The 12,623-nt window shown below is 41.6% G+C and overlaps 1 protein-coding gene across 1 annotated transcript; it reads right to left on the minus strand.

Moving 5' to 3' along the window:
* Positions 1-328: 328 nt before the first annotated feature.
* LOC6493479 (loricrin) lies at positions 329-2,471 on the minus strand. The gene has a single exon (XM_001957802.3). It carries the CDS (start codon positions 1,270-1,272, stop codon positions 475-477), a length of 798 nt encoding a protein of 265 aa, XP_001957838.1. The 5' UTR covers positions 1,273-2,471; the 3' UTR covers positions 329-474.
* Between the last annotated feature and the right edge of the window lie 10,152 nt (positions 2,472-12,623).

Consider the following 12,623-nt stretch of genomic DNA (forward strand, 5'->3'; position numbering starts at 1 on the left):
GTGGGGGTGGCTAGACTCTCCCGGCTAGTCAAAAGTGATATTTTACATATTTTCCGACAGTTTTCCTTTTTTTTTTCTTTGTCCTTTCTTGGCTGCTCCTTTTTTTTTATATTTTTTTTCCTCCAGCTTTGCTTGCATTTTATTACTTAACGCTTAAGTGTGCTTCTTAGAGGCAAGAAAAAAAAAAGGAGAAATAAAAGGAGTGAGACGGTCGGGCATTTCTCTTCTTTTCTAGAGTTTTCTGTTTTAAATTGAAAAGTTGTAAAAAGGATTTCTTGGGCTGCTCCTTTTTTGCTAGCCAAGACCAAGAGGTTGGCAAATTAAACACTTTTTTTCGGGGAAAATGATCAAACGGCAAACTTTTATTCAACAAATATGGTGGGATGGGGGATAACATGGAGTGGAATGGAAATGCGATGGAACAATGGCTCTGGTTTGCTTAAAAACGAAAATGGGAAATGGAGTTTATCACAATTACCAGCTGCCACCACCTCCCTGGGGAGACCAGCCGCCACTGGAGGATCCTCCCGAGGACCAGCCGCCACTGGAGGAGCCACCGGCAGACCAACCACCACTGGAGGAGCCACCGGCTGACCAACCACCGCTGGAGGGTCCTCCAGAAGACCAACCACCGGAATCTCCAGCTCCGGAATCCGACTCAGAGATGATTTTGATGATTTTCACAGCCGTGTTGGCATCACCACCGCCGGAGGACCAACCGCCGCTGGAGGCACCACCGGAAGACCAACCGCCGCTGGAGGCACCACCGGATGACCAGCCACCGCTGGAGGCACCGCCACCGCCATAGCCTCCATGACCGCCGGAAGAGGCCTGCTGCGAGATGATCTTGATGATTTTGACTTCCTGGGCGCCACCGCTTCCATGACCAGCACTGCCTCCATAGCCACCAGCACCGCCTCCGTAGCCACCAGCACTGCCACCGTATCCACCAGCACCTCCGGCAGACCAGCCACCACCACCGCCGCCACCGGACTGCCAGCCGCCAGCTCCACCGGCAGGAGCAGATTCGTGGATTACTTTGATGATTTTAACGGGCGGGGCAGCACCGCCGCCGCCATGATGATCGGAGCCATGGTCAGAGCCACCGCCATAGCTGTAGCCTCCATCGCCGCCGTGGGAGGAGCCACCACCACTGTAGCCGCCACCTCCACTGTAGCCACCGCCACCGCCGCCGCCGCCACTTCCGAGTCCTCCGATGAATCCTGCTTGGGCCACCGCCGCCACGGCCAGAAGACAGACAAAGACTTTCATTTTGGAGCTAAGATGGAGCTGAGATGAGATAAAGAGTCGAACTGATGCCACAAACGGATCGAAGGGGCATTTATATAGCTGTATGTTTCCAGTTGCGGTGATGATTCGAGACGGCCTTGTGCGGAAGCCAACGCAAGTGGTGCAAGTGATGCACTACGACACCCCCGGGGCAAGTTGGCCAAGTTAACACAGGCTCTCGAGAGCCTCTAAGTCGAGCGAAAGCCGCAGTGGGATGTGCACACATAAAGTGTCGAAAGACTCTCCCCCAGCTTCCATTGATGGCTATACTTGTTCATCAAATCGACTGGAAAATGGGTTTCATAAAATAGATACGCTTTCATAAAAATTAGTTTTTGATTTAGTCACAATAAAAGTTCATAGCTCCTTAAAATATTAAAATAGTTTCCTTCCTTTCGAAAAATCTCTACAAAAATACATTTGATTTTTTAATAAACCCCTTTTAGAGTATCCCATTATCGACTTCAATTAAAATTTGATATACTTTCTCGTGATTTGTTTGGATTATGCAATCGAATAACCAGCGAACAAACAAATTATTAAACAGCCAGCATTTTTTTCGGCGCTTCGAGCGCACTTGAATGGAGTTTTTCCCCCGGATCGTTCAGCCATCTGCCTTTTGGCACTCGCACTGCCCCTCACAGCCCCCTGGCATGCCAATCGAAGGCATGATTAATGAGTGCGGAGTTCAGATCACAGGTAAGGTGGTGTGGGCACAGGTGAGAGGACAGACGGCAGACAGACAGGCAGGCGCGGCACGGCGAGGTTCGTGCGCTTTCAACTGTCCCTGACATCGATTTCTGGGCTACCGCTTTCCGACGTTACGCATTCGATTCCGCTGGGGTACCTCCAAAAGACACTGTAAGAAATAATTACAGATAGACTGTTTATTGAGATGCCTCTTAGTTCTCTTCTCCCAAATGACCTGCATTTTTTTGTCCATAACCTGTCTCCTGTTTTGGCTTTTATGTGGGACAGTACGTTCATTCATCTGTTCCAGCACCTTTGCATCCATTCATCGATCATCGCTGGGGTCTGGGGGAACACGGTTCTCAATGAGACGTCAAGTTCTCATTAAGACGAGAGCCCCATGCAAATGCCAGATCAATTAATCAATTTGTTTTGCCAATAAATATGACTAAATATGGCCAACGATCTCTGCCAATAATGATAAATGATTTCATTGGCTTTTAAGTTTTGTTTTTGCTTTTGTTTTCTTTTATCTGGTTGTGTTTTTTTTGTGCATTTCCATTCAACCAAATGAATTCAATTAGGCCAAAATATGAACGTGGGAATATATTTTGGCCACGCATGGCGAATATGTCAGCCAATAACTGGACCCCATTTTTCCAAAACTTACGCATGCAACATGTTGTTGCCACTGGCTCTAAAATATTTTTAGAGCTCGAGGCGGAAAGGAGACAAATTAATAGTCATTCATTTGGCATTCAGCTACAACTCTATTCGTGGCCTCAGACAAGTGCATCAAGGCGAGATATGTCTATAAGAAACATCAAATAAATAAAATCACAAACACTGATTTAATTTCATAAATAACTTTTGATGTTTTCCATTGGCCTGTTGGCTTGAAAACCTTAGGGAAAATTATATTTCTTCTATTATTTGATTTGGAAAATAAGTGAAAACTGTCTGGACTTCTGTTTCCTTGTGAAAGTTTGCTAAAAAGCTTTTCCTTATGACCACATCGGGATCCCTGCGCCCTTCTCTTATGTCACTTTTAGCCAGTCTGACATTTGTTGGAAATATTGTTGAAAATATTTGTTGGTCGAAAAGGCAAAATAAAGTTGCAATTCCTGCAAGAGCTGTCAAAATGTTGCCGCTGCTGCAGTTGCAGTTGCAGCAGTGGCTGCGGTTGATATTACCGTTGCCATTGCAGTGGAAGTTGCAGTTGCAAGTTGCTATTGCTTTTGCTTTTCTTGCTGGGCTCGGCAACCTGCTGACTGTTGACTGCTGCTGCCCGTCGTTTTCCCATGTGAATGCTTAACCGATTGCCGGTGCTTACCCTCTCGCCCCCAAACCCCAAAAACCCTGCCCCCTTTTACCTGTAGGTCCCTCTCCACCACCAGGGCTGTCAAGTTTTTTTTTGGGGCTGTCGCTACTTGGTTGATATTTTTTCCAAAAACAATTTCGACAGTCGCGCATTTTTCACGCTGCCTCATTTGCAGCGATTTTCAATGCGATATTTGTTACCACTGTTGTTGCTGCCACAAATTGTTGTTGTGGTTATTGCTGTTATTGCAGTTGTTACTGTTGCTAGTTGCAGTTGTTGGATTGCTTGTTGTTGCTTGTTCACATAACCATAACTCCGCATGGCACCTTTGCAGATTTCTGACTTTTTTCTTCGATACTCTTGGAAAGGGGTAGCCCTTGGGTCTCCTGAAATGATTATTAGTTAACATAATATGTTTAAAAAATAAATATTTAATAAGAAAAATATAAAATTGGAAAATTTAATTTACTGATTCATTAAACTCTTTTCACGAGATTAGGTTTATCAGGGACCTATCCATATGAACCATTAATCCACACTTATATTTAAACTTAAACTTTGTAGATTTTTAATAGATTTTCTTTGAAGGGTATTTGGTATGTCTTCTTTCTATTAAAATATATATCCAAATATGATATTTCAGTTGCAATTCCTTCACATATGCTTGGCCCAGGTCGACTTATATATTCCGTTTGATTTCTTCGCCTTCAGGATCGTGACAGACCGCAGCATTGGATGTTGCAACTGCCAACTGGGAACTGGGGAACTGGCAACTAACTTGTGCCAGGCAACCAGAAACGGTTGCGATTAGCTGGGGCCTGGCCCTAAATGAAATCAGCGACTGTTCACAGTCATAAGTCTGTGGCAGAAACCTTTGCTAATATGTCATGGGCCCATCGACAGGTCAGCCCCGAAAACATTGGGCAATTGGCATTTTGTCGGATTTGGTGTGTGGAGAGTGTTGAATGTTATGCTAGTAGTCATCGAAACCAGTTTACCGTTGGCAAATGACGCACATACCTATAGTATGTGTGTTGGGTGTCCCAACTGGGTACAGTGGTGACCCATTAAAGCAATCAGCAGCAAACACATGTAAGTCAAGTGGCAAACTCCAACTCCCATTTTGGTTTCGGTTACGGTTGCGGCTCATTACGCAGCTCGCTTTGATTTGCATAGCAATTGAATGGAGTTGGCCGAAATGGAGTTGGCCCCTTGGCAGTTGACCACCTTGTCCACCTTCCCATACACACACACGTACATTAGAGTGTGTGTCTGTGCCACACACACCCCTTTTCCGTCTTTGATTTGTGCGACATGTGCGCAGAGAATTATTTGCTTATTGTTTAACATTTGCGTTTGAATAACTTGTAAACTGTCAAGCGCTTAACCCATTGGGGTCTATGGGTTTGCAAGAGTGTGGGAAATGGATTTCACTAATTAAAAAGTGAACTAACTTGTTTTAAAATTATGTTTATAGTTGCAATAAATATATAGGAATAATATACATTTATAGGGTTAAAATACATAATTCCAGTTAGACATGTAGTTAACGTTCCGATTTTGCGATTGTCATATTCGGGCGGCATTCCTGCACTGTCAATTCCCAATACTCAATTGCCAATAGTCGATTGTGGTGGCCAATGGCCATGCAACTGGCTTATTACCGGCTCTATCAGATGTCGGTACACGCGGCGTATGCGCAATATCGATCCCCTTGCATTCTCGGCCGCATTGTGTTTGCTTTATTGAATATTTCACTGTTACTGTACTGTTGCTGCTGCTGCTGCTGACCATGTCACATTCGCTTTTCGTCTCAATTGCAGTTGAGAGACAAATTGCGCACCTTTGACAGCTTGGAATTTGACTTTTTGATTGACAACTGCAGCGATCTGCGATCGGCTATCGGCGATTGGCGATCAGGGTTCAACAACAATACATAAATCCATGCCGAAAATTCAACAAAACCAACGATCGATTTCGCAAAGCCTTAAAGCTTAGTTTATTAAACGTCTGTGGCTGGTTGTACTGACCTCGAAAACAAATTCAATTATGCAGAGAGGGGCCCCCAAAAAAATAAAACAGACAACAAACAAAAAGCCAAACAAAAAGAATTGGCCAAATTCGCGAGGCACCTACGCCAACTCCAAAAAGCAATTTGGCAGCAATGAAGACAGAGCTGAAAACACGGCAGCCGAAAATAACGACAAATACCAGAGTGTGACGAGACCCCACCGCTTAACCCGCCACCGCCACCGCCACCGCCACCGCCACCGCCCCGATTAACCCCTCAATGCCAGCGACAAAGTGACAGGCAAGGAAAACGGGGCGAGTCTCTATTTCTCACTCTTCTCTACAGATCTTTAAGCTCCAAAAAAAAAAAAAATAGAAATCCAAGTGAAAATCAATTGCAGCTGCCAGAGAAAGACCGATGCCTCGAGATCTTTGGCGAACTGGCAATTCTTTCAGTTTAGTTTCTTTCAGTTAGCTTGTCAGCGACACAAACAAAAACACAAGACTGTGACTGAGACTTGGACATTGAGCCTCAAACTGAGTCTGAGGCTGAGCCAGCTGACGTTACAGGTTTTCAAATCTGGCACATTAATTTTAAAGACAAATGAAACGAAAATAATACAAGATGAAAGCCTGGCCAAGATAGAAACGAAACGTGGATGCTCTAGAAAAAAAGAAAATCTAAGAAAAATTGGTCAGATTGGCGAGGTTTGGATATTCCCAAGAAATATTCTTTAATGGTAAGTTTGCACTTGAATTCTTTAATCCTTAGGAAGATCCATAAGATGCATATTTCATAGCTTTTATTATAGATTTTTAGATCAACTTGACATCATAATATCCAACCCAAAACCTAGGGTAACATTATAGTCTAACCTCGACTTGAAATTGGTGGACCACCTTGTGCGACCTTCTTTTCAGTTGCCGACAAAAATAAAAATAAAAAAAATCAAAACAAAAACAAAAGATAAACCAAAAAGCGGCAACAATTACCAGCCAAAACAACAACAATGGCCAACAACAGCCAGAGCCAAGCAGATAATAATGGCCAATAGTTTTACGAGTCTTCCGAACATCAGAGAGCCAGCAAATACTCGATACTCGAATTTCAGAGTCCGCTGCAAAGATCGCCAATGGCCAAGTCTTTTTGCTTTGGCCTGGCTCTGCTTCAGTTGGAGATCAGTTTGAGCTTTTAGCCATTTGAAAGTCTTGTGCGAAAAGAGCGTCAAAAGTCAGATGGGTGATGGTCGAGGAGGAGTAGGGGATTTTGGCCGACGGAGGCCTTTCCTTTTTGTTATTTTTCTATGTTTTTTCTGTGTCACTTGCTGCGAAAGTCGCAAAACTATAAGTTGAAAGTTGAACAGAGTGAGCAATCGATGGCAGATTTTCACACCGAACTTTAACAACAAAAAAAAAAAAAGTATCATTAACTGTGGTTATCCCCCAGGAGGTCATTGATATTTTTAGGGCATTCATACATGGAAATGGGAATCCCAATTTGTTTATTGCCAATTGACCGCAATCAGAGCCAGCGGAGTGAATGGCTTTAATAAATTAACAAGAAAGGAAAGCTAACTAAAATTATACTTATACCCTTGTCTTTAGATGTATTCCTCATGCAATAGATTAGAAGATATAATTCTCGGAAATATATGAGGATCACAAATATTAAATATCAAAATCTATCGGCTCGCCTTATCTGGAAATTTATCCTTTATAATCTGAAGAAGCCTTTATATTTTAAAAGAATAAGCCAGAAAAACAGAATTTTACATGATGATTTATTTTCTTATTTCATGAAATGAATGTAAGGATGAGTATAATGGTATTTAATGGCAAGACTTCACAGAGTCATACAGGCGTGAATTAGACTGAGGATGGCAGCAGGGAGAAATAGCAGCAGATTGAAGTATATTGGTGGCATCCTAGAGGATGAAGACTTTTCCGGGCTTTCTATTTGTTAAATGACTGACTGGTTACACTTGCAACTAAAGTACTTAACCAGCATTTATAGAAAAAAGTACTATTTGGTTACGTAATGCTTGACTAATTTTAGTTGAAGTCGGGAATGTTTAACAAATCAATGGGATATGGTAACTGAAACCCTTGAAGTGTGCAGAGATTTGAGAGATACAAACACTTGAAGAAATCTTGATGATTAGTTGATTAAACCATAAAATCGGGACATTAATCTGCATACTTCTGAGATCGTGATGGGGAGAAACTAGATAAATTGCAATTAAATTTCACATTGAGACAGCGGGGCAGGGGAAATGCTTTACAAGCCAATCAAGAGCTTGGCAGGATCACAAAATAGATTTATTGATTCCTGAGCTAGTTGGCTGGTGGAGTTGGCCTGGCCTGACTGACTTGGCCCGACTGACTTGGCCTGGCTAGAACGAAAAGTAAATAGATTGATAGTCAATTACAGAGATACATAAATAAGCGGATGCATTAGAGACATGTGCGGTGAGCAGAGCGACAGATGGAAAGAGTAAAACTCCATTATCCATTTTCCCCCAAACTCAATCATCATCATCATAGCCACATTCTGACTTTTAGCCACACTCCCCAACCACCACCACCACTCCTCTTCGCCCCTCCTCTTGGCCAACTCTTGTTCGAGACTCTTGTGGCACAGATAATTTGCCATCAGCAGCGCCAAATGTAATCCGCCATATAACCGTCTAACGGTAACTCAAAGCCAACATAAATATGCGCAAAACCAGCAACAACCACAACAAACACACACATACACACACAATCAAGCATACAAACATTTTGCAACAAACATTTTGTTGTTGTTGTTGCTTCTGTTGCTGATGCTTTTGTTGTTGTTTTGTTAACAGCTTCTACAATTTTTCATCCAAGTGCAGCAGCAACTATAAAGATGCACTGAGAAAAATATTTCAATTAAATAAGGTTCTAAGATTTTTGAAAATTTGGATAAAAAAATCTATAAAGTAATGATTACAAAATTTAAAAAAATAAAAACTAAAAACCTAAAGCGTTTATTGTAAACTTTTTCAAATCAGAGACTAATTACTAAGAACTAATATTGAGGAAGAAACCTACTGAGGGGTGCTGCTGCATATCGTACGGCTTGAATAGCGAGGGATAGCGAAGGATAGTATAAGGAAGAAATACGTCTAGACGATATCTATTCTTTAGCTTAAAAGTTTAGAATGGAAGTTTTAATAATAACATTTTAAATAACGAAATAGAGACCATTGTAGTCCATAATATCTGAAGACTTACAATGAAAAAAGAGCAATATTTCGTAGGAATTTTCCTTATAAGGTCTCAGTTTAAAAATTTTCTTAATCTCAGAAGTTGTAAGTATGTTTATCTTGCTCTAAAAATATTATAAATTTTTTAATAATAATTTCCTCTATTTATTTACAGTGTCTAAGCCGAAGAGGAGGGGTTTTTTTGAGGAGCCTAGCGATGCCAGGCAAACAAACAACTTCATGGGCGACGTGCAAAAATTCAATTGCTACAACGTCGAAGTTGTTGCCTCAGTGTTGCATTGTTGTTGTTGCCTTAGTTGTTGTTAGTATCGTTGTTGTCAGCAGCAAATCACTGGCAAAATGCTCCCAGCTTCAACTTCAACTTGAGCCCCAAGTTGCATTCGCAGTTCCCACTCTCTCGAAGATCTTCATGATCTTCCACTTCCGCTGTCTCCTCCTGTCCCCTAGCTCCATCTCGGTCAATCTTCCAGAAGAAAACTCTATACATATGTATATACGGCTATATCTCTTGGTGAGCTTCGAGTTTTATGCATTTGTCAGGCCACACTTCTGTGGCCAGCATAGTCATCAAAAATAAAATATAAAAAAAAAAATATATAAAAAATGTCAGTCAGTCAACGGCAGTTGGCCCACTCCCCTGGCTCTATACCTCTTGGCCCCTTTGGAGGCACCAACCACTTCATGAGCTTTCTTCCGACACATTTGTCTGTTTTTCCAAGCCCAAGACCTGGCCAGTGCCTGCTTTCTGACAAGAGCTGAAATGTATCTTTCACCGACTCCAAATCTCCTAGAGATGACAACGTGATGGGGGATATATTTAATTATAATCTAAAATAATGGTATCAAAAAAGTGATAAATAGTAGCATTAGGAGTTAGTTATGAAGAAAATAAAATATATAGTTTTATAAAGATAGATTGATGAAAATTTAGATATTGAAAGACTAACTAAAACACCTTTATTTCCTTTTAAAATTTATCAATCATAAAGGTTTGTATTACTTACTTCTTCTACACTCTTACGTCCAGCCACTTATCTCATTGCCAAGCTACAGAAATCTTCTGAGAAAGCTAAGCCCCGTTTGTAAGCCTTCTTGTTCTCGATTCTTTCGGCCAGGCCGACACTGTGTAACCCCAAATACCCCTCGACAAGCCCGTCCTCCCCTCTCGATTACCAAACTGGTACCCCCAATACCATCCTTGTTCTCACTGTGATGGAAAACCATTTTCTCTACAACTCCAATCGACGCTCCACTTTTTTTGTGTGCTGTTGTTTTTGTTTTTAGTCGTTTTTTGTTGTTCTTGTTATTGTTGTTGTTTTTGTTGTATGTAGCTAACATTTTTTATGCTCCAACTCCAACTAAACAATCAACTTTTCAAACTGTTTTTTCTTTTCGCTCTGCTCTCGCCCCTCTATTTTTCTCTGGCTATTGCTTTTCCTATTTGCTGTTGGCTGCACTTTTTGACGGCTTTTATTGTTTGCCAATTTCTGGCCCCCGAGACCAGCGAAGCATTCCATCCTATACCCATACCATTTCATTCAGCGACGCACTACTAACCCCCCCTAACTATTTTTGTTGCCCCAACGCCCCTGCTCCTAACTGGTTGCCTTACACAGGTGAGAATATTGTTTTACTTTCTCATTATATTTTTAATCAAAAGAAGCTGGATAACTTCTGTTTTTCATCTCATTGAAACCCTTTAAACTCAAGAAACTTTTCTATTTTAATTATATTTATTTCATTAACTTTTAAGAAAACTTTTTGCAGTGTATGCACCACCCCCTGGCCTCCTTCTGGCTGCGCATCCATTGTAAATCCGCCAGCCAGGCAGTTGAGGAAGCGTTTTGTTCGGCTTGTTTGCCGATCGAAGAGGGTTCGCTGACAGACCGAGACTCGGAAAACTCGGAAAGCATGGTGGAGCGGAAAGGGGTTTTTCTTGGAGTTACCTCACCCAGTCCCCCAGTCCCCCAGCCCGACTACAGCCACCTCCTCTATTTATTACTACCCATAGATTTGACTTATTCTCAGTGATCTTGGGAGAAAGAGCTTCTCGGTTGGGTTTGCAAATCGAATCGGCCTAGGCTGGTTCGATTTAGATGGCATGTCTGGGCATTTGTTGACGTAAATTGGCATTAACCTTCTCGGTGACCTCCTTCCGCACCGAACACTTCAAAATACATAAGTTTAAACCGAACGAGGGAAAGGCAAGCTTACTGCAATTTATTGATTTTTTATGGCTTAGTTCTACTTTCAAAGAATCTTAAGCCAAGAATTGAGAGATTTTTTATTAACAGGTTAATTAAAAAAATACAGATTTCTTTGGAAAGTATGGTTTTGTGAGAAATGACTGATTTTTTTTCTATTTTAACCCATTACGCAATAGTATAAAAAAAGACCCATATGATCTAATTGCCTTGTCGGAAGCTTCTTTTTGACCTTAGGCACTGCGAAAAAATACATGTTTGTTTTCGTATTCGTTTCATTTGTCCGCTAGTCGCTTTATTAATTAGCGAGTGTCGAAAATATGCAAATCAAACAATTCTTGTACATTTCAAGGCGTGGAGACAATGAGCCAGCCGAGAGTCTCGTGAGAAATCGAGAAATAGAAAATTATAACGCGTCTCAGAGGGGGCCCTGGTGGAGCAGAGAAACAAAGAAGAAGCAGTGAACAAAAAAAAAAAAACAAAAAAAAAAATAAAAGATGGAAACAAAAAGTATTTACAGTTAGTTGATTGTGCCCATTTCATTTTGTTGGCTTTTAGACGGTTACCAGTCCAAACCCACCGCCCTCCCAAAAAACCCAAAAAAACTAAAAAAAAAAAAATACAGACAAAAGAAGCCAACGAACGCCTTGTCTCCAAGACGTGGGGGCAACGAGAAGAAGAAGCTGGAGAAGCGGGAGAATTAGTGGAATTCGAGGAGAAAAAAATAGTAGCCAAGAAGATGTAACGAAAAAAAAAAAGAAGAACGCGGGTGGGTCTACTGCCGAACAAACAAACGAATTATGAACCAATTTACAAATTACCAAAGCCCCAAGACAGAGGGCGGGGTACAGTGAACTGTGGACAGACGGACGAACGGACGAACGGGCAACCCGAGCCATTCAGTCTACTGATGATTCTGTTCAGAGCTCCCTCCAGGAGCGATTAAGTCCACGCCCCCTTCTAGGCTAAAAGCCATTGACCAAGTAACGAGTTTCGCATTTCAAGATCCGATTCAGAATCAGAATCCACTTGCCGCAAATAACTGAACTTGTTCACAAGCCAGCACAGTGGTTATGAAAATTAATTTATTAAGTCATTTTTTAGATATATTTTAAAAGAGAGAAATTAAGAATAATAAGCATAAATTAGGTTAAAATTAAATTCATCTAAGGGAGAGATTAAACAAGTAAGTCTTACCAAAGTTCTTAAGATATCTTAAAACTTCAAACTAATTAAAGTATTTTTAAGCCATTTAGGAAATTATTTATTCCGAGCGATCCTCCAGGGATTGCAATTTCCTTATCCCTCATTATTATTAAGTCGATTTGCTCATTTTGCTTCCTTTCAGTTTATTTTTTGAGTTTTTTTGTTCAAACTTACTTTATTTGCTTGGCAGTGAGCCTGTCGTCTCGTTTACGGTCCGTTTATGCTGCGAACACTTTGCAGATACAGATACTTATACTTATACTCATACAGATACAGATACAGATACAGCTACAGATACAGATACCCACACCGATGGACAGCCCAACATAAGTAAGTAAATATATCTTCTGTTCGGGGAGTTCTTGGAAATTGTGGTCTGCCATCTGCTCCCCCCTGCCAGCCGTACTCTTTCTCTGTCTGTTCACCTCGCGAATTCAATTAAAATGCCGCTCTCCGAGTTCCTAAAGTTCTCCATTCTCGAAGCTCGAAGCTCGCATCTCGAATCTGGAGTCTCAGAGGTCCGGCCAGTGTGTTGAACCCGAAAACCGAAACCCCACAAAACGATGCTCCACATCGTGAGCCAAAAAAAGTATTATTAATTTGGGAAAGTTCTGGTTGCCACGCCCCCGCGTGCCACAATCGAAACACCTG

The sequence above is a fragment of the Drosophila ananassae genome, chromosome 2R (genome assembly GCF_017639315.1).
Source record: "Drosophila ananassae strain 14024-0371.13 chromosome 2R, ASM1763931v2, whole genome shotgun sequence".
NCBI classification, from domain to species: domain Eukaryota; kingdom Metazoa; phylum Arthropoda; class Insecta; order Diptera; family Drosophilidae; genus Drosophila; species Drosophila ananassae.